This window comes from Mobula hypostoma, chromosome 4 (assembly GCF_963921235.1).
Source record: "Mobula hypostoma chromosome 4, sMobHyp1.1, whole genome shotgun sequence".
In the NCBI taxonomy this organism is placed as follows: Eukaryota; Metazoa; Chordata; class Chondrichthyes; order Myliobatiformes; family Myliobatidae; genus Mobula; species Mobula hypostoma.
In genome coordinates, this window is record NC_086100.1 from 128235729 (window position 1) to 128258954 (window position 23226).

Below are 23226 nucleotides of genomic sequence, written 5' to 3' on the forward strand. Positions count from 1 at the left end.
CACAGTTTTGTCTCATTATTGAATCTATTAATAGGTGTCTCTAGTTTTTGACTTTGATCTACATTGCCTACAGTACCACAATCTTTGTTTTATTTGGCTGAAATCCCTATAACCAAATCTGACAAATTATTTTGTTTGTTAATCTGGTGAACAGCTGAGAACCCAAAGCAGATAATTGCAGATTACTGCCAGTGCCATCTTGTCAATGAAAATACTTTACAATCATTCTTACACCATCACTTCTGCCTCTGCTAATTACCTAAGCAGATTAATCATTTTTTCATTCCTGGTCTATATTTAATATGCTTTATTAAGAAACTTTAGTAGATGCTTCTGAAAATCTAAATAAGTAATATCTGTAAACAATTTCCATAAGACCATAAGACAAAGGAGCAGAAGTCGGCCATTCAGCCCATCTAGTCTGCTCCACCATTTTATCATGAGCTGATCCATTCTCCTATTTAGTCCCACTCCCCCGCCTTCCCATACTTAAGACAGTTTTTCAAGCAATTTAGTAAGGTTGCCCAAACATGACTAGTCATTTACCATTCCCTGCAGCCTTTTCTTATTCACTGAAGATTTACAAGGTCCCTTACTTTAGTTTTTAGTAATTCCCTGACAATGGTTGATAGGGTAAACAGAGTAACTAATTTTTCATTTCCCAGTTTCTCCCTTAGCTCTCTTAATTAAAAGAGTGATAGGCAGGTTTTATAATTGATTTATTTTATTTTATGTAAGATTCCTGAATTGGAAAATTATAGTTCATGCATTAACACTGTTATCACCCATATCTCTTAATATCTTTAGGCATGCAAAGCATCTGGGAATTTGTTGTCCTTTAGCCTCTTTAGTCTTATTACTTTCACTTTAAAAAAATTATTTTTGTGTATCCCTGCACCAAATTCACTATTATTTTCCTTTCAATATTCTGACATGTTTACATGACCATAAATTAAGCTCCTCAAAATAACTTGGTTATTAATTTTCAGGTGACCCATATTGGTTTTGTTTGCTATCACTACTCCAAATTAACAGTAAAGTAATTATATTATTAATTTTCCCCACCCTCTGTAATTGTTAAAGATGAATGGGGCAAAGTTTATTGCTGATTAAGTAATATCTCTCTAAAGGTCAAGAAGTTACAAGCCTTCAAAGATGATGTGAACAAGTTGTCACTTGCAGATTCATTCATGGTCATGTTGATACAAGTCCCAAGGTAAGATAGCAGTGTAATACACAGTTCTTCATAATTAATATTAAATATACAAATTATTGATCTATTGTTTTGAACAATGTTGTTGGTTTGCAGCTATGCTCTTCGGATGGAAGCCATGATTCTTAAAGAAGAGTTTACTCCTGCCTGCTTGGCATTATCCAAGGAAATGAAAGCAATGCAAACAGCTATAAAAGGTAATTAAATCACTGGTGAATTAAAGGAAATTGCTTGCTTATTACTTGGTTGAAAAAATCTGTTCTATAGATAAGAAGAGTATGCACAAGGACTTCAGAGAAATATAGACAGGTACAACAGAAAGGCCAGGAAAAATGGTCCAGAAAAAAGTCACATTTTAGCTGAAAAATGTTTTAAATGGTTAGAAATTAAAGGCGTTGGTGTTCAGCAGGATCTCAGTATTTTTATATACAAAGTAACTTGCATCAAGTAGGAAGTCATATTGTATCTTGGTTTGGCTTTTATTGTAAGAGGATTTGAGTACAGCAGTAGAGATGTCTTTCTCCAATTGAATAAAACTGAACACATCTGTAATATTCTGTGCTGGTCTCTGAGAGAAGATTTATTAAGTGTGTTGAATATGGAGAGGTTAAGCAGACTGGATCTGTACTTTCTGAGGGAAGGTTCCATTAAAATGCACACATTTCTTCTGGAACTTTGTCAAGAGTAAGTGGGATTTGGGTATCTACATTCAGGGAATACAGTCCCAAAAGTAAAGGGTTGCCCATTTAGGACTAAGAAGACTTTTTTAAACTCAGAATTTGAAAATCTGTATTTATTTACATTAGAAAGCAATGGAGGTTAAGTTTTTGAAAGTATTCAAGTCAGAGGTCAATGGATTTTTAGATATGGGAATCAAGGAATACAAGATTGGTGCAGGAGAGTGGCACTGAGGTAAAAGATCAATAATGATATTATTCATGGCAGTACATGTACTCCTATTTTTAACATTATTACATGACACATTATATTTGTTCTATTGTATGATACAGGCCAGGTTCCATATTAGTGTTCACATTCAAACTCAAATCTTTTGTACCCAGGCAATAACAAAGCTGTGGTTCTCACAATTCATTGGTCCTCGCTAAAACCAAGTGTGAATGAGTGTGCATCGATAAGAGAGGATATGAGTGTGTGACAGAGAGAGTGAGAGTGGAATGTGCATCTTTGAGAATGACTTAGGCTCATTAGGGTGGATCATATTCACGATTCAGATGCCATCAATCACTGTTTAGAGTCTTGCGCAAGTAGTGTTCACTTAAGGAAGGGTTCATATTGTCCAAGAAACAAACCCAACAGAGGTATCACACCTTTAAAAAATGGAAGGAAGAAAGCTTGGAAGTGGGTACTCAATTAAACCATTCTAAAATTTGCTGGAAATATCTCATAATTAGCCTGATTGGAACTCTTATTTTTAATATTTTGCAGAACTGATGACCTGTGAGGAACTTCATGCGATTTTACATTTAGTTCTGCAGGCAGGCAACATCATGAATGCTGTAAGTGATTTATGTTGCTTCCTCTTTTTGTTGATTTTGGTGTCACAAAGCTTCTGTGTGTCTGTCTTCTCCATTGATGGTTTCTTCCCATTTCTCTGCAGGGAGGTTATGCAGGAAATGCTGTGGGCTTCAAATTATCTTCTTTGTTGAAACTGGCCGACACAAAGGCAAACAAGCCAGGAATGAACTTGCTCCACTTTGTCGTTCTGGTTTGTATTTGTGTGTTATTTCTTACCGTAATTACTATGCCCTGGAATTGATTCAAAAGTAGATAATTTTCAATTCAAAAAATAGGAATTACTGAAAAATTTCACTCATAAGATGCACTTCCACCTCCAGAAGATCTTAATTCTTAAATCACTTTTCCTTCAGCACATCAGAATGACTATTTGTAAATAACAAAATTCTTTGACTTGAAGATAAAATATTATTTTAGTTGTGATATCTGTTCTTCATACAAAAGGGAACATGCCAGTAATGATGATTGCATTTTCCAAACAGGAAGCACAAAAAAAGGATGCTGGTCTTTCATCTTTTCCTGAGAAGCTACAGCACATTCAGGAGGCAGCCAGGTAATAATGGCTGAATTCTATTTGTTTCACCTCCTTTCCCCTCTCTCACTGTATTACTTTCTTACCCTTCCCTGTCACATAAAGACACAGAAATCAGCTGTGGGAAAACAAATATAGCAGCAATTTGAGGAAATGATAATCAAATTATAAATATATCTTAAAAAATGTTAAGTAGAATCCAGAAGAGTTATTTTCTAATAGCAAAGTTTGGAAGACACCCAAACCCTTTTGGTTTAGACACACTTTCCAGATATTCCAAAACCAAACCCACCTGCAGCTGAGCGTAATGAAATGTTTGTGTTTTTCATTATCTTTTTGTTTCCATCACGTACCTGCAGTCTACTATCTAAACATTAGTGCTGCTTAGCTTTGTTATTACCTGACTGTTCGTGTTGGAAACTGCAGTCACAGATTTGAGCAACATACCCTCTCAGCATTGTCGGCAAAAGCACTGTGTCAAGTGTTGTCTAGAGACTGCTTGTACATTCGGTCCCTGATCTGTTCATTGAGATGTGAGCAGGATGGGTTAAATAAACTACACATTTCAATTCTCAGATGTTGAAAGATGTGCACTTCATTATCAGAATACTCCATTTTTAGTTTTTATGTCCTGCATCTATGGTGAGAGAAATTCGGTTAATGTTGCAGGCAGATGATCTTTCAGCTTAAAACTTAATTGGTTTACTGTTCCTCAAAGTAAGAATCCTTATCTATCCTGGTGTAAATTGACTCTAGACCTACAACAGTGTTGTTGGTTCTTAACTACCTTCCTGCTGTAACGCACAAAATGCTGGAGGAACTCAGCAGGTCAAACAAACTCTATGAAGAGGAATAAACAGTTGACACTTTGAGCTGAGACCCCTTATCAGGACCCCAAAGGAAAGATCTTGGCCCAAAGGGTTGACTGAAGATTCCCCCCCTTAGAGGCTGCCCGACATGTTGAGTTCCTCCAGCATTTTGTGTGTTATTCTGGAATTCAAACATTCACAGAATCCCTTGTGTTTACCCTTCTGCTGTGTAATAATTGCTGTATTAAAGCAGAGTTAAATGCGCCGCTCAAAATCCTAATTTGCACTGATCAAATCCTAAAGGACATAGGATTGTGGCAAGTTGTCAGCAAAGCAACACAAGTGATAATCCTACTTGAATTTGATCTCATCAATATACCTGTTGCTGATATATCTGTGTATAGCACCATCAGTAGGAATGACCACTACTTTTCCTGCAGACCCATTTCAACCCTGGGACCTCCTACAAGGTATTGTGTGGCTCTGTAATAATGCTAAATGGATAGAAGTAGAACAGATCTGACATTTTAAAACTGAGCATGGATGGGCTGCTATGGGTCCTGGGCAGGAATATATACCTCTACAGTCTCTAACCTTGAATAAAAGCAGGAATTGCTCGAAACACAAAGTAGGTCATGTAGCATCTGTCGATGTCTAAAGAATATTTGTGAGAAATGGGAAAGAGAGAAGTAAAATTAGTTTTAGGTTGCACAGACCGTTGCGGGATTGGTAGGTTAAAAGGAATTTCTGATAGGGTAAGACCAGGATTGCTGTGAGAATAAACTATCGATGAAGTTATCCGATTGATGGGCAATTAGGAAAGAAAGAGAACATAAATCAAGGAACACAAAAGTGGTAAGCTGCATAGCTGTACAAAATGCCCAGCAGATAAAACCATGCTGATGAAGAAAAAAAAGTTGTGCCAGTGTTGCCGATCGATGACCCACAGCAGATCCAGCTAGTTCTGCTACAAGCAAAGAAAGCAAGTTAGCTGAAGTTGTTGAATTTGAGGTTATGATGAGCCCAGATGGAATTTGAGGTGCTGTTCCTGAGGTTAATATTGGGCCTACTTTTAACAATGGAAGCCACGGGCAGATAGGTCATTGTTGGAATAAGATGGAGACATACGTAACCATACCAGAAATATCAAAACATGAGGTCCCAAGCTGACAACACCAAAGTGGGACTATACTGTATCTATGCTAAACAACAAGAGAAATGTGCACTAGGGTAAAGCGACCTCATTAGTAATGGTTCTAGTCAAAGTTTTACAGTCATTCAGGTTGTGAGTGCTGCTAGACAAATAGCAGACAGGAAGAAAAGGCTCCAAAGACGTCATCGTAATGATTGTTGAAGGGGCTCGGCATACGAGTGCTAAAGACACACTTGAAGTTCATTCAACAATATTCAATCAGAAGTGCTGACTGAATAATCCTTCCTAGTTTCCTTTTGAGAAGCCATCATAGAAGCCAGTCTTCAAACCAATCAAGCAATGGCTAAGACCATTGATGCTGCAAACATAATGGGACAAGATAGTATCTTGACTTAAAGAGACACAAAAGATTGCAGATAACGGAATTTGAAGTAATAAGCAACCTACTGGAGGAACTCAGTGGATTGAGCAGCATTGCTGAGGGAAAAGGAATTGTTTGTTTCGACCCAAAGCATCAACAATTCCTTTCCCCTCACAAATATTGCTCAACCTGATGAGTTCCTTCAGCAGAATGTTTGATGTTTTTAACTTAAGAAACGAGGCCGTGCTCTCCACAATCAAGCTGTTCCAGTACTGATTGTGTCATGGCTAAAAGACGATTGTAGTTGGAAGGTTAATATCCAATGATACACAGTCTATCGGAAGGACAGGCAGGTAGGTGGAGGTGGAGGAAGTGGCTCTGCTGATAAAGAAAAAGAAATCAAATCTTTAGAAAGAGGTGACATAGAATCGTAAAATGTAGAATCCTTGTGGGTATAGTTAAGAAACTGCAAGGATAAGAAGACCCTGATGAGAGTTATTACAGGGCTCTGAACAATAGCCAGGATATGGTCCACAAATTACAGCAGGAGATAGAAAAAGTATGACAAAAAGTCAATGCTATGTTAGTCATGGCGGATTTCAATAAGCAGATGGATTGGGAAAATCAAGTTGATGCTGGATCCCAAGAGAGAGAATCTGTAGAATGCCTCTGAGATGGCTTTTTGGAGCAGCTTGTGGTTCAGCCTACTGGAGTATCTGGAATTCTGGATTGGGTGTTGTGTAATGAACTGGATATGATTAGGGAGCTTAAGGTAAAGGAACCCTTAAGAAAGAGTGATCATATGATAGAATTCGCCCTGCAATTTGAGAGGGAGAAGCTAAAGACGGATGTATTGATACATAAAGAGAAAAAGAGAGTAGATATTGGACTGCTGTAAAGTTACACTGGAGAGATAGTAACAGAGGATATGAAATGGCGGATGAACTGAATGAGTATTTTGCATCGGTCTTCACTGTGGAAGACACTAGTAGCATGCTGGAGGTTCGAGTGTGTCAGGGCAGAAGTGAGTGCAGTTGCTATTACTAGGGAGAAGGTGCTTGGGAAACTGAAAGGTCTGAAGGTAGTTAAGTCACCTGGACCTGATGGACCACATTCCAAGGTTCTGAAAGAGGTAGCTGAAGAAATTGTGGTGGAATTAGTAATGAACTTCTAAGAATCAATAAATTCTGGCATGGTTCTGGAGGGCTGGAAAATTGCAAATATTACTCAACTCTTCGTGGAGGGCAAGAGGCAGAAGAAAGGAAATTATAAGCCAGTTAGTCTGACCTCAATGGTTGGGAAGATGTTGGAGTCGATTGTTAAGGATGTGGTTTCGGGGTTCTTGGAGGCACATGATAAAAAAGGCCAAAGTCAGACTAGTGGCCTTTAAGGGAGCATCTTAACTGAGAACACTGTTGGAATTCATAGAATAGTACAGTACAGGACAGAACCTTCGGCCTACATTGTTGTGCTGACCCTCAAACCCTGCCTCTCATATAACCTCCCACCTTAAATTCCTCCATATACCTATCTAGTAGTCTCTTAAACTTCACTAGCGTATTTGCCTCCACCACTGACTCAGGCAGTGCATTCCACGCACCAACCACTCTCTGAGTAAAAAAACCTTCCTCTAATATCCCCCTTGAACTTCCCACCCCTTACCTTAAAGCCATGTCCCCTTGTATTGAGCAGTGGTGCCCTGGGGAAGAGGCGCTGGCTATCCACTCTATCTTTTCCTCTTAATATCTTGTATACCTCTATTCTGTCTCCTGTCATCCTCCTTCTCTCCAAAGAGTAAAGCCCTAGCTCCCTTAATCTGTGATCATAATGCATACTTTCTAGACCAGGCAGCATCCTGGTAAATCTCCTCTGTACCCTTTCCAATGCTTCCACATCCTTCCTATAGTGAGGCGACCAGAACTAGACACAGTACTCCAAGTGTGGCCTAACCAGAGTTTTATAGAGCTGCATCATTACCTCGCGACTCTTAAACTCTGTCCTTCGACTTAAGAAAGCTAACACCCCATAAGCTTTCTTAACTACCCTATCTACCTGTGAGGCAACTTTCAGGGATCTGTGGACATGTACCCCCAGATCCCTCTGCTCCTCCACACTACCAAGTATCTTGCCATTTACTTTGTACTCTGCCTTGGAGTTTGTCCTTCCAAAGTATACCACCTCACACTTCTCCAGGTTGAACTCCATCTGCCACTTCTCAGCCCACTTCTTTGAGGAAATAACAAACGGGATTAACAAAGGAGAATCCATGGACGTTGAGTACTTGTAGTTTCAGAAAACCTTTGATAAAGTGCTGTACATGAGGGTGCTTAACAAGTTAGGAGCCCAAAGTATTACAGGAAAGATACTAGCCTAGATAGAGCATTGCTTGGAAAAGGCAAAGAGTGGGAATAAAGGGATCCCTTTTGGATTAGCTGCCAGTGACTAGCAGTGTTTCACAGGGTTTGTATTAAGACTGTTTCTTTTTGCGTTGTATGTCAATGATTTGGATGATAAAATAGATGGCTTTTGCTAAGTTTGCGGACGATACGAGGATGGGTGCAGGGGCAAGGAGACTACAGAAGGACTTAAACAGATTAGGAGACTGAGCATAGAGGTGGCAGATGGAATACAGCGTTGGCAAGTGTATGGTCATGCACTTTGGTAAAAGGAATAAAAGCAGAGACTGTTTTCTAAACGGGGAAAATATTCAAAAATCTGAGGTGCAATGGGAGTTGAGTGTCCTCGTGCAGGATTCCCTAAAGGTTAATTTGCAGGTTGAATTGGTGGTGAGGAAGGCAAATTCATTTCAAGAGGACTAGAATATAAAAACAAGATGTAATGCTGAGGCTTTATAAGGCACTTGTGGGCTCCTTATTTAAGAAAGGTTGTGCTAATATTGGAGATGGTTCAGAGGAGATTCAAGAGAATGATTCCAGTAATGGAAGGGTTATCATATGAGCAGCGATTGAAGGCTGTGGACCCGGAATTTAGAAGAGTAAAGGGGTATCTCATTGAAACCTAGCAAATGTTGAAAGGCAAACAACAGGAATTCTGCAGATGCTGGAAATTCAAGCAACATACATCAAAGTGAACGCAGCAGACCAAGCAGCATCTGTAGGAAGAGGTGCAGTCGACGTTTCAGGCCGAGACCCTTTGTCAGGACTAACTGAAGGAAGAGTGAGTAAGGGATTTGAAAGTTGGAGGGGGAGGGGGAGATCCAAAATGATAGGAGAAGACAGGAGGGGGAGGGATAGAGCCAAGAGCTGGACAGGTGATAGGCAAAAGGGGATACGAGAGGATCATGCGACAGGAGGTCCGGGAAGAAAGACGGGGGGGCGGGGACCCAGAGGATGGGCAAGAGGCATATTCAGAGGGACAGAGGGAGAAAAAGGTCTTCTCCTATCATTTTGGATCTCCCCCTCCCCCTCCAACTTTCAAATCCCTTACCCACTCTTCCTTCAGTTAGTCCTGACGAAGGGTCTCGGCCTGAAACGTCGACTGCACCTCTTCCTACAGATGCTGCCTGGCCTGCTGCGTTCACCAGCAACTTTGAAATGTTGAAAGGCCTAGATAGAGCAATGTGAAAAGGATGTTTCCTTAGGTCGGGGAGCCTAGGACCAGAGAGCACAGCTTCATAATAGAACATTTAGAACAGAGATGAGAAATTTATTTAGCCAGAGGGTAGTGAGTCTGTGGAATGATGAAATGGCGGAGAAACTTAATGGTCTGAATGGCCTAATTTTGCTCCTGTCTTATGATCTTACACTGCAACTGGTACTGAAATGGTTCTGAAGGAATTCCCACATTCCATTATGTAGCGATGGCTAGGTTTTGGACTTAACATTGCCCAACGATCTGGAAAAAATGCCTGACAGATTTTATCTGTGAAAAGGACAGATCCAGTTCAGTTGGGCACCAACTATTCGGTCTACTCTCAGGCATCAGCAATGCAATGGAAGGTATCCTTGGAACTTACTTACAATTTCCCATTTTGGGTTTCATCAGGACAATTTGGCTGAAGATCTCATCTCATATGAAAGAACTAGATCTTAGAGTGTGAGAATATTTGTGTTGGAGTCAGACCCTATACAAAGGAAGATGATTCGTTGTTGGAGGTCAATCATTTCAGTATCACAACAGGCATCACTTTGCTGGAGAGCAGTATCCAAGGCCCAACCATATTCAGCTGCTTCATAGAAGCATAGAAAATAGGTGCAGGAGTAGGCCATTCAGCCCTTCGAGCCTGCACCGCCATTCAGTATGATCATGGCTGATCATCCAATTCAGAACCCTGTACCTGCCTTCTCTCCATACCCCCTGATCCCTTTAGCCACAAGGGCCATATCTAACTCCCTCTTAAATATAACCAATGAACTGGCCTCAACTGTTTCCTGTGGCAGAGAATTCCACAGATTCGCCACTCTCTGTGTGAAGAAGTTTTTCCTCATCTCGGTCCTAAAAGGCTTCCCCTCTATCCTCAAACTGTGACCCCTCATTCTGGACTTCCCCAACATCGGGAACAATCTTCCTGCATCTAGCCTGTCCAATCCCTTTAGAATTTTATATGTTTCAATAAGATCCCCCCTCAATCTTCTAAATTCCAGTGAGTATAAGCCTAGTCGATCCAGTCTTTCATCATATGAAAGTCCTGCCATCCCAAGAATCAATCTGGTGAACCTTCTTTGTACTCCCTCTATGGCGAGGATGTCTCTCCTCAGATTAGGGGACCAAGTTGTCATCAGTGATACTCCTTCCACCGTGATATCAGCAGTGGCGAGGGTTGATGGTGATTGCACAGTGATTCAATTTTACTTGAAGAGCCTCAGAAAATGAACCTGTATAACCCTGCATGCAGCAAGATCTAGGCAACATTCAAGAAAGGCTGAAATATGGTAATTGATGGTTCTGCCACACACATGTGTATCTACCCTTGATGTTCAATGGTGTTTCCATTGCCAAGTCTCTACCATCAACATCCTGAGGCTAGCCACGTAAAACTGAGGTTACAGGAGCATGTCAGGGCTTGTGTATTCTATGTTGAGTGTCCTACCTCCTATTACCTTATCAGCAAGGTGTAAGTCAGGAACATAATGGAACACTCCATTTGCCTAGATGTATGCAGCTCCTGCAATACTGTAGAAGCTGAACACCATATAGGACAAAGCAGTTCACTTGATTGTTATCCCATCTACTACCCCAAACACATATTCTCTTCACCCCCACAATTGTTTTGTAGCTTTTACATGTGCCATCTGCAAAGTACACTACAGTTACTTATCTCAGCTGCTTCGACAGCACTATCCCAAATCTGCAATCTTTACCATCTGCATGTGCATGAGCACACCACCATCTGCAGGACTCTCTCCAAAGTGCAGGCTTTCCTGACTTGGGAATACATTGCTGTTTTTTTTAATCAATACTGACTAGGGCTTGGGCCTTGCTACGAAATGACCTTGTGGGACTTCCTTCACTACATGACTGCACCCATTCAAAAAGGCAGCTCATGTTCCGAAACAAAACAAAACACAAGCTCTGGACTGAAAGTGAGACCAAAAATGAAAAATATTTCTTTGGCTTAAAGATAAATTCCTGAAATGCTAGTAAGACTTAAATAATTGGAAATTGAGATTTGATTATTGTCAAAAAGGTGATTATATTTGCCCCTGGACAGCTTAGTAATTTAATATGTGCTTGCATTAACCAAGATGACCGAGCATTAATTTCCATTGCTTATTTCACACAAAGTACCTGCGATATGTGGGGCTGACAGGATAATAGTGTGGCTGTTTTACTGAAAAAAGGGAAAGTAGTTTGCAGTTAATATGCTGTTTAGTCTTGATGGTTTTCAGAAAGTGTGGCACGTATGCGTGGGATCAATAGAATACTGGGGTTTTCAATCTGACATTTTTCACATAGCTTGTTTCTCTAGAATCATGATATTTCTTTATCCTCGTGAACTTTGATAATGTTTCCAATGTGCATTAGTCTCAGACAACCACTTTCATTTGCTTCAGCATACTTTAAACCATGAAAGCACTTAACCATAGGTCAAGTGCCTTGGTAGATTGTGATTGATTAATTTGTGTACTTGTTGAAGGAGACAGGGTTCAAAACAAAGCAAGGAACTAGAAAGGTCCTCTATGGTGCTGCATGCTTTTAAGTTCCCATTTTCAGCTTTTAAGATTTTAAAATATGAAAATAAAATAATGGATAAAGTAGCTTGGATAATGGCATTTGATGCAATTTCAACCTCTGAGATGTTAAGCCCTTGCCTTTATTTAATACAGTTAGCCAATTGTTATGTATTTTATTCTCTGTCCTTGTTTTTTAAAGAAAATTGAATATGGATATGTTCATTTTTACAGATATCACTAGTTGTACTTATTGGTATTCGTGCACATATTATAGTCACTCAATGAATATGTTTATGAAATGAAATCAGTTGTTCGCCATCATAATACTGCATCTTGATTATTGATCAGTAGTACATTGAGGATTCTCCAGAGACAAGCCAGTGGTATTGCTAGTGTCTCGTATTTTTAAAGGAAATTCGAAAATGTTTTAATCATTTTCCTTCCAGATTGTCAGTTGATAACATTAAAGCTGACCTACAGTCACTCACCAGTAGAACAAAATGGATGGAAGAACACTTAAAGCAAGATGTTGAACTACTTCATCAAATGGGGGATTTCATTCAGGTGAGCCAGTATGTAAAAGTCCACTTGTGCATGTGCAAATGACAGCAACATAGAGCATTAATTATTTTGGTCTTAAAAATATCTGATGACTGCATTTTATTTAAGAAGAGCATTTAAGCTCTTTCAGTAGATAGCCCAAACTATGAAGATTAACAAATTCAGGTCTGTCTGTTGGTCTACTGGTAATCTTAATCTCTTCACATTGTGCCTGTCTCAAATGTCCAATGTTCCTCATGGGCTTTGTTTGAATATATTTGTTTGAATACATGGAGTTTAGTTTTTGAGTACAGAATTTAACCCACAACTAGGGAGATCAAGTAACATACAATTGTTGTGTACATTGATGACTTGTGGCCGTCTTCCCTTGTGTGTAATAAATCCATATTCAATCCCTAAACAAAGAGTATTCTGTTTCTGGCATAATTATAGTATTAAATATCTGTTCAGTATTTTTGAAAGAGACCAAAAAGAATATAATTATTATGCTACAAAGGTTTGGGTGCCATTTTAAAAATTGGACTTCATTCAAAATTAAGTAACACTATAAAATCCAACTTCATTGGGTCAATAGCAGTGCAAGAAAATTCTAGTATTTTAATGACAACGTAAAAGTGGATACTAAAATCTAACATCTGTGATAATATAGGAACAAATTCTGAATATGCAACTTCTACGGGAATCATCGTTAACAGAGTTTGATTCATTTATGTTTGTATTTTATTTCTGGTAGTAGGAGTGAAATATTTAATGAAAATATGCACACTCAAGGAAGAATGCTTATGAAATACAGAGGTGCAATAAATTTACAAGGCTGTAGAACTGGAGGGTCTTGGTTCTATCTTGTAAAATTTCTGTAGCTTTCTGTAAATAGTGAAAGTGAAGATGGAGAATTTGTTATCTAAGACAGCAACTCTCACAGAATTAGGTAAGAACATAAGAAATAAAAAAAGAACGTAAGAACAGGGTTGTCGTGATGGGAGATCTTAATTTCCCCAATATTGATTGGCATCTCCCTAGAACAAGGGGTTTAGATGAGGTGGAGTTTGTTAGGTGTGTTCAGGAAGATTTCCTGACACAATATGTAGATAGGCCTACAAGAGGAGAGGCTGTACTTGATCTGGTATTGGGAAATGAACCTGGTCAGGTGTCAGGTCTCTCAGTGGGAGAGCATTATGGAGATAGTGATCACAATTCTACAAACATTTGTATCTCCTTTACCATAGCATTGGAGAGTAGGAACAGACAAGTCAGGAAAATGTTTAATTGGAGTAAGGGGAAATTTGAAGCTATCAGGCAGGAACTTAGAAGCATAAAATTGGGAGCAGATATTCTCAGGGAAATGTACAGCAGAAATAAGGCAAATGTTCAGGGGATATTTGCGTGGTGTTCTGCATAGGTTCATTCCAATGAAACTGAAAGGATGGTAGGGTACAGGAACCATGGTGTACAAAGGCTGTAGAAAAGCTAGTCAAGAAGAAAAGAAAAGTTTATGAAAGATTCAAAAAACTAGGTAATAATAGAGATCTAGAAAATTATAAGGCTAGCAGGAAGGAGCTTAAGAATGAAATTAGGAGAGCCGGAAGGGGCCATGAGAAAGCCTTGGCGAGCAGGATTAAGGAAAACTCCAAGGCATTGTACAAGTATGTGAAGACCAAGAGGATAAGACGTGAGAGAATTGGACCAATCAAGTGTGACAGTGGAAAAGAGTGTACGGAACCGAAGGAGATAGCAGAGACACTTAGTGAATACTTTGCTTCAGTATTCACTACGGAAAAGGATCTTGGCAATTGTAGGGATGACTTACAGTGGATTGAAAAGCTTGAGCATATAGACATGAAGAAAAAGGATGTGCTGAAGCTTTTGGAAAACATCAAGTTGGATAAATCTCCAGGACCAGATGAAATGTACCCCAGGCTACTGTGGGAGGCGAGGGAGGAGATTGCTCAGCATCTGGCAATGATCTTTGTATCATCAGTGGGGCCGGGAGAGGTTCCAGAGGATTGAAGGGTTGCAGATGTTGCTCCCCTATTCAAGAAAGGGATTAGAGATAGCCCAGGAAATTATAGACCAGTGAGTCTTACTTCAGTGGTTGGTAAGTTGATGGAAAAGATCCCGAGAGACAGGATTTACGAACATTTGGAGAGGCATAATATGATTAGGAATAGTCAGCATGGCTTTGTCAAAGGCAGGTCATGCCTTACGAGCTTGATTGAATTTTTTGAGGATGTGACTAAACACATTGAAGGTAGAGCAGTAGATGTAGTGTATATGGATTTCAGCAAGGCATTTGATAAGGTACCCCATGCAAGGTTTATTGAGAAAGTAAGGAGGCATGGGATCCAAGGGGACCTTGCTTTGTGGATCCAGAATTGGCTTCCCACAGAAGGCAAAGGGTGGTTGTAGACGAGTCATATTCTGCATGGAGGTCAGCGACCAGTGGTTTGCCTCAGGGATCTGTTCTGGGACCCCTACTCTTTGTGATTTTTATAAATGACCTGGATGAGTAAGTAGAGGGATGGGTTAGTACATTTGTTGATGACACAAAGGTTGGGGGTGTTGTGGATAGTGTGGAGAGCTGTCAGAGGTTACAGCAGGACATCAGTAGGATGAAAAACTGGGCTGAGAAGTGGCAGATGGAGTTCAAACCAGATAAATGTGAGGTGGTTAATTTTGGTAGGTTAAATATGATGACAGAATATAGTATTAATGTTAAGACTCTTGGCAGTGTGGAGGATCAGAGGGATCTTAGGGTCCATAGGACACTCAAAGCTGTTACACGGACTGATTCTGTGGTTAAGAAGGCATATGGTGCATTGGCCTTCATCAATCATGGGATTGAGTTTAAGAGCTGAGAGGTAATGTTACAGCTATACAGGACCCTGGTCAAACCCCACTTGGAGTACTGTGCTGAATTCTGGTTGCCTCACTACTGAAAGGATGTGGAAACCATAGCAAGGGTGCAGAGGAGATTTACAAGGATATTGCCTGGATTGGGGAGCATGCCTTATGAGAACAGGTTGAGTGAACTTGGCCTTTTCTCCTTGGAGCGACAGAGGATGAGAGGTGACCTGATAGAGGTGTTTAAGATGATGAGAGGCATTGATTGCGTGGATAGTCAGAGGCTTTTTCCCAGGGCTGAAATGGCTAACACGAGAGGGCACAGTTTTAAAGTGCTTGGAAGTAGGTACAGTGGAGATGTCAGGGCTAAGTTTTTTACACAGTGAGTGGTGAGTGCATGGAATGGGCTGCCGGTGACAGTGGTGGAGGCGAATACAATAGGGTCTTTTAAGATACTCTTGGATAGGTACATGGAGCTTAGAAAAATAGAGGGCACAGCATTGTGGGCCGAAGGGCCTGTGTTGTGCTGTAGGTTTTCTATGTTTCTATTTTAAATAGGAGCAGGAGAAGCCATTATGGTCCCTGATTTGATTATAGTATTACTTTTCCTATCTACTTCCCACTCCCCTCCCTACACCCCAACCTGTACCCGATAATTCTTGACTCTTCTTTGAGTATATTCAGTAAATCAGTAGAGAAAGTACTGTGCCATTATACACTGGGCTACATAACAGATGAGGTTCATTATTTAATGATTTTACTAAAAGGCATGTACTGGTTATCTTTAAGACTAATCTGCTCCTTAAATATTGATTACTATAGAACACCAAGAAAGCTACTTTTACAGAATCTTTCAAAGTATTATAGTTCTGATGATCAGATTTGAGGGTCAGTTTAATGTAATGTAACTTGGACTTTTTGCAGTTATAATTTTTGAAAATAAAGGACTATTATTTAATATTAATCTGATGTTTACTTTCATAATATATATCTTACACTGCAGCAAGCTTTGAGAGAAGTAGAGAGATTGGAGAGAGAGCAGACGGAATTGCAGACAGAAGCCCATACTCTCATCGATTTCTTCTGCGAAGACAAAGAAACAATGAAATTAGAAGAATGTTTCAAAATTTTTCAAGACTTCTGTGATAGGTTCAAAAAAGCTGTCAAGGTAAGTGGGCACACAATTCCACCGCCCTGCCATATGACATCTCTCAGTGGAGTTCCCTTTAGAACTGAAATGAGGAGGGAATTCTTTAGTTAAGAGTATGGTAAATCTGTGGTATTTATTGCCACATTTGGCTGTGGGGGGGTGCAATTTATTGGGTTTATTTAAAGTGGAGATTGATAGGTTTCTGATTAGTAAGGCATCAGAGGTTACTGGGAGAGGCAGGAGAATGAGGTTGAAGGAAAATAAATCAGCCATGATTGAATGGCGGAGCAGATTTGATGGGCCACGTGGTCTAATTTTGGTCCTATATCTTATGGTCTTATTTTTGATAGTCTCACTGTCAAGCCGAGGAATGGTAGTGAGGACAAGCTCCCACTACCTAAAGATGCTCCTTGCAGCATGCGCCTCAAATAGCCTCTGACTACCAAGTCCAACTTCTGGCCCTCAAGTGTGGCTTAGCCTCTAAGCCCCGTGGAACTGTTTCTACTGACAGGAGAAGGGGCGAAGGCGGGTCCTGGCACCTTAAAACCAGTGCTTCGGGTAGATGGAGCTCGTAAGCCTGGGAAGGCAGTCCATCTAAGAGAGGGAAAACTCTGATTTCAAACTTCCGCTGCCTTGCGGCCATACCCACTCATGGGAAAGGCTTTGGGAGTAAACCCTGAGGACAAATCCGGAGCTGGAGTCCCTAAGGCAGTCCGACGTTGTCTTCAACCTCGTTCCAGCAACTCCTGCGGCGACACTGGTAAACACGAAGAATTCTGCAGATGCTGGAAATTCAAGGAACACACATCAAAGTTGCTGGTGAACGCAGCAGGCCAGGCAGCATCTCTAGGAAGAGGTACAGTCGACGCTTCAGGCCGAGAACCTTCGTCAGGACGACACTGGTGCCAAGTTGTATTGGCCCTTGCCCTTCCCTTGGACAACATTGGTGTCGTGGAGAGAGGAGACTTGCTGCATGGAGAACTGCTGGTCTTCCATACAACCTTGCCCAGGCCTGCACCCTGGAGAGGACACTCCAGTGTCACCTCGCTACGTTGCAAGACTTTGCAGGCGCAGATCCATGGTCTCAGGAGACTAACAGATGCCACCACCAGCGTCATTGACTGCAGTTGGTTATGTTTACTGAATACTGAAGAATGTTTCTCATATCTTTTAAACCTAAAATTTGAGGCAAGTTTCAAAATAAAGCAACAACTGAATTTACTATAAATACAGCTGAGCATAGAATGAGACTACCAGAAAAGGAGTCTTATTTTACAAAATAATTGAGGGTAATGAATGCACCATCCCATACAGACTATGAAACGTGGTGTAGACCTTGCTCTGCACTGACTAGGTTTTCTCTAACAGGGGAGCACCAGATGTCTTATTAGCATTGTTACAGAGGAGAGAAATTAACCCGTTTTTCCAATCTTGATACTAATCAATGACTCAGATTAAAATTTATATATATAGACATTCAATGAGGACAGATTGTGGATGAGTCATGATTACAGAATTGTTATTGACAGCATGGAGGAAGGATATTCAGCCTTTCGAGCCGAAACTCATGAGTGGCCATCAGGTCCAAAGACTAATGGACAATATCAACATCTTCCCAAGAAGAGGGGAGATATTTGTGCCAAACAAATTATTCTAAGAAGAAAATGGTTTTCAACTATTTTCATGTGCAGATTTCCTCTGAAATATAATTCACAATTTAAAGATTTGAAAGAGTTCCCTGGTATTCTTTTGAAATATCATTGTCCAAAATGTTAGTTTAATATGTATCAAATTGGATAAGATTTTTGTTTTATATATTAATGCTAACATGATATAGGAAGTATCATTAGTTTTTATAATTGGTGTGGGATTTTGCGATTAATTTATTTTAAAGGTTATAAGAAAAGTTGACATTAAATGGAGATAATGAATTACTGAAAAACTTGAATCTCTGTTACCTATAGGAAAACAGAGACAGAGAAATTCAGGAGCTCCGTCGACAACAAAGGCTAAAGGAATTGGAAGAGAAACGGCATTCGTGGGCTGCTGGTGAACGAAATGTCTTTGGAAGGAGCAGCAGTGAAAATGATGTGAAACTGCTTATCACAGACGGAGAACATGACCTTATTGCTTTCACTCAGCTGAGATCTCAAAGCCCTGGGGGTTTAAAGAGAACTAGAAGCAGACGCGTCCGGTCATCTGAAAGCTCTGCTATTGACAGCCATCTATTGTCATTTTTACAGGCTGCTGGTGCAGATGAACAAGCTAAATCAAGGAGTATGCCCTGGTCTGTTGCACGTTGTTCTAAACAGCGAGCAGCTTGGCAAGGGATGTCAGACACTCAAGATAGAAGCTCAGATAGTGCCTACTTTGACTCTGATCAAGGGTCTTCTCATAACACAGCTACAAAAGATGGCCATCTTTGCAAGGCATCAACTGGGCCTGGTATTACTAGGACGAAAGAGACTGCTTCTACAGAGAACTTAAGTATCACAAAGACTGAAAATGAAATTGGTAAGAATAAAGAGGATGCCTACAATAACAATGAGAATATAGTAAAGGATATGGGGCACACAGACACCACAAACTTAAACCATATAACTGCCTCTAAACAACAACTTGAGCTTCTAGAAGGTTTACAGACTTTCAATTACTCCAGCTGTAACGTAGCTGACTCTAGCCAAGTGATGACTTGTGATGATACAACACTAACAGACCTGGAGTACACTGAAGACTTGAGTTTGCAGACACCTAGTACCGATGTGAGTTTGCAAACGCCAAGTACAGATGTGGGTGTGCAAACACCAAGTACAGATGTGGGTGTGCAGACTCCCAGTACAGATGCGAGTGTGCAAACTCCTGGTACAGATGTGAGTTGGCAGACTTCTGATATAGATAAGAGGCCCCTGATGTTTGGTACGAGTGTAGCCATTCAGACTTCAACTGTCTCTGATGCTGGTGTATTTTCTTCAAATCTAGCTTCAAAGAAACCTAGTTGTGATGATGGTGAATTTTATTTTAATACAGGTCCTCAGTCGTCACCACAGAAAATAAAGAATGAAGTATCCATTCAGAGTTCAAATGCAAAAACACCTGGTGATTCTGTTTCAAATAAGGAAAGCAGAACCGTGTTTTTTGTTTTGGGATACACAAATGATGGACGAGATTGTTCTGAATCCTCAGAGAAATGTGAAGTAAAAGCCTGCCAGATAATTCAAGAAAAATCACTAAAGGAATTTGAAAATCCTAATAGTGATCAGATAGAAATTTCTAACTTGGAAGTTGTGAAAAAGGACTCTCCCCCCATTGCCACCTTGAAAAGTACAAACGTAAAAAATTATATTTCTCCTGAAGTAGTTTCTGAGAAAGTCAAGTTAACAAAGGAAGCAAAGCAGATTTCCGGTTCAAAGCAGCCTAGTACAGTCAAAGGAAAAGCACTGCCCGCTCCAAAAACAGCTTTGCAATGTTTGAACAGTGTAGATCCTCCGAAACCTTCAAGGACAACAGATCACCCCAACAACAATGAAATAAGAAGAGTCTTGTCAATATCAAAGTCAAGCAGAAGATCAAATAGTGTCAAAAGACAAGAAGCAAAACCATTAAGTAATGATGAACCAAAACACCCTCAAAAGTCTTCAGGGTCAAATTGGCGAGATAACTGGTCAAAGACTCCTCGTAGGTCCAGCTATCCTGTGACAGAACAAAAGCCAACAAAAGGGATTGTTGCTTTAGGTAATATGTCTGATAGTACCCCAAAGCGGAAAGACTCCCTCAGAAAGCCTAGTGCTATGCCAGTCCGAAATATCTCCAGGCCAAAGCCTGATGAAAGTAGTAAAATCTGTCGCTCAGTTACAAGAGGTCTTCCTAAGTCCAACACAAATATAGGTGGAGCACCAGAAACCGTGGAGGGAAGTAGTTTAGCTATGTCAATTCCTACTCCCAGCTTTGCCAGAAATACCGTGGCTTCCTCCTCTCGACGCCAGAGGACAGACTCCAGACCAATTTCCAACCCATCCCAGCAAACTGCCAAAGCAACAAATCTCACCAGGGCCACTTCACAAAGGCAAAGTGTGGCCAAATACACAGGAATAAATCAAACAAAGAGCAGTGAAAATCCTCATATGAAAAGGGAAAATATTCAAAAACAGGGGAGTAAAACTGAAGAGGAGGGTAAAGCACCAACATACAAAACACAGCATGCATACACAGGCAATAACACTTCGCTAAAATCAAATGAAAAGAAACGCCTTTCAACCACAGATTCCATTAGAAGCAAGAAAACTCCAGAAAGGACACTGAAGTGGAAGTGAAATGCCTTTTTATGTGTAGATTAGGACAGTAGAAAGTTAACAGCTTAGTAGATCTTCCTGGATGGAAGTTCTCCCCTTGTGCTCCTGCTGTTCAACCTTTCACTGGTATTTATTGCAGCTCTGCATTGGGTAGGTTTTACCTGCTAGAATGTTAGACTCCTAGCCAGAGGGCCAGAGTCTGAATTCCAGCATTGAATAATGCTTGGGCTTCACTTGTTTGAAGGAACTGTGATCAGCCACCTTCTGTGGCATCAGGAAGTAGAGCAGAAAACTGCCAGGACCAGGTTGCCTTTTAGAAGTGTGCCTCCTGCCATTCAAACACAACTTAATCGATGTGCACAGAAACCTGTTGGCCTTGCCCCATTTTAGATGACACCAGGAGCAGAAGTTGAAAATCCAATGGGGTAATGATTATCAAAATTCAAAGTCATACTCACATTCAACTGGTGTTGACCCAGAACTCAGCAAACACCATATGGTTAGTGGCAAGATAATTGCTAAATTCCTCAGGAAGAAGTACTGGTCTATGGTATTTTCAGGATTAAGTTAGAGTGCTGCTTCTATATAATGGATTTTGATCCATTACATATGTCAAAAAGCTAAGCTAGCTTTATATCTCTTTGCAGTTGATGAATGTATCTTTTTAAAATGTCAATATTAAATCTTCAAATTTTTAGAAGATGGATATTTATAGCTATGGTGGGCTGCTACTTTCTTTTTTATTAGAGGGAAGTATTGGTGCTAAAGAAATGTATAGAGAAACTAGTGAACGAATGAGTGGGCTGAAGCTTCCACTTGATTACATAGTTGCAGCACAATAATTTATTTTTTGTATTGTGAAATGAATAATGTGTATAATACAAAGTGCATAGCATAGTCTGTACAGTATTGGTATTCGTTAGCTAAACTCCATGGATGGGTTTGCCACACTAAGATTCAGTCACTCGTACCAAAGGCTCATTACGGTTATAGGTATAGCAAGAGATTGGAACTTCAGATTTAGCGGGAATACTGTCTGTGGTCCTGCTCTGTTTTCTTACAGCTACTATGGCTGTAAAATTCTTACAGCGGTTGAATTGAATCCCTGTGTTGCAGGAGTTCCCTCACATTAAAAAAAACTGAACATTGTAGAGTTCATATCAAACTTGATAATAATCAATTCAATGTTGATTGTTGACTGGTGAGTTTTGAGCACAAACAGTGCCATGAAATAACAGCACACTTTGTACTTAATAATGTCCTTATATTTTACAGTGTGCTAATATGTATATGGGGATGTTGCACTGTTTTCTTCAGCAGTTGTCTTTTTACGGACCTAATTAAATATGAAAGCTGCTCAGTTGTTTGCAATTGCTCTTTATCCTGTGTCTGTCATAGCAATGGCATATGGGACGTTTCTTGTTCTCTTTCCGTAGTGATTTTTATGGGGCTATATTATACTCCGATTTCTCTCTATAAACTACTTTAACCTAAAGTAAATATATTTCTGTCAGATCTGAGATCATTATCTGTCTTAACAGATACACTGCCTGCCTGTAAAATGGATTGAGACTGAATGTGGGTAAAACTGAGAGGCCTCTGGCTTCTGAAGCTGTCCCATTTACTTGAGATGATTTTTTATATTACTGGCAGAGTAAGGAATTCCAGTTTACTTTTGTTTGTAATTGAATTAGCATGGGATGTTACTATCCATCCACCATAGTGGTAGAGTTAGTCTGATATGACAAAACTGATTTCCATCCAGAAGAGCTCACAAAAGGTCAATTTAACAGTGTCTAATATTTTGTCTTCATAGTAACATATTTTTCTCATTTGGATTCAAGGATGTTAACTTGGATTCATTGTCCAATCCACCCCTTTGCCTATTGCGCCCTCACGTGGCGTTGTGTAACATGTCTATGAAAACTGCTTTCCTTTATCTTTCTATCAGCATCTGTGCTCATCATGTATTAAATAGTAATGGCTCAATAGCCATTTCAAATTTTAAGATTATTTTAAATTTGTAAACAAAAGTGATGTGATTCTGTAAATTGGAATGAAGTGTAGTATTTGCACGTTCCACATACTTCTTTCTGTTCAGTCAAGTATTAAAAGTCAATTCTGTCACATTAAACTGATTGTGTTGGCTTCTTATTGCTTTATCCTTTCCCGATGAAACTTTATAAAGAATAATCATTAGGGACTGTGGGATCTACAATGGGCCAAATGGTATATAAATTTTGGAAGATGATCTGGCCTACCCAATTTTCAGTTCTATTGTGTGGATAATAGATATTGAATATTGTTGCTTTGGTAACAGGGACATATTCTTTTCAAAATCAAATTAATTGCTATAATATTGAAGTTCAGCATCATAGGTCACCAAAGAAAGATCTAGGACAACAATATTTCCAGCTTGGAAATGTCACTTTTTTCCACATTGTGTCCAAATATTCATTGATGGATTACACTGGCGTTGGAAAGATGGAGAACTAAGCAACTGGATTTCAGGTGGGCAGTAGTACGCAGTTATTCACAGGAACATCACAAGTAGCATAGTAGGACATAACATCTTGAATACGACCTGTCATTGGAAAAAATAATCAGCTAATCTGATTTTGGCTTCAACTTTACTTGCTTGTCCCCT

The 23226-nt window shown here is 39.9% G+C and overlaps 1 protein-coding gene across 3 annotated transcripts in view; it reads left to right on the plus strand.

The window, feature by feature from the left end:
* Positions 1 to 22698, plus strand: part of fhdc1 (FH2 domain containing 1) — a 106451-nt gene extending 83753 nt beyond the window's left edge. For all 3 annotated transcript variants that reach the window (XM_063046494.1, XM_063046495.1, XM_063046496.1), the window contains exons 5-12: positions 1131 to 1216; positions 1310 to 1410; positions 2660 to 2730; positions 2832 to 2939; positions 3232 to 3302; positions 12185 to 12302; positions 16144 to 16308; positions 18255 to 22698. In XM_063046494.1, coding sequence (XP_062902564.1) covers positions 1131 to 1216; positions 1310 to 1410; positions 2660 to 2730; positions 2832 to 2939; positions 3232 to 3302; positions 12185 to 12302; positions 16144 to 16308; positions 18255 to 20600 — 3066 coding nt within the window. In that variant the 3' untranslated portion in view covers positions 20601 to 22698. The remainder of the gene's footprint in view (positions 1 to 1130; positions 1217 to 1309; positions 1411 to 2659; positions 2731 to 2831; positions 2940 to 3231; positions 3303 to 12184; positions 12303 to 16143; positions 16309 to 18254) is intronic.
* Positions 22699 to 23226: the final 528 nt, after the last annotated feature.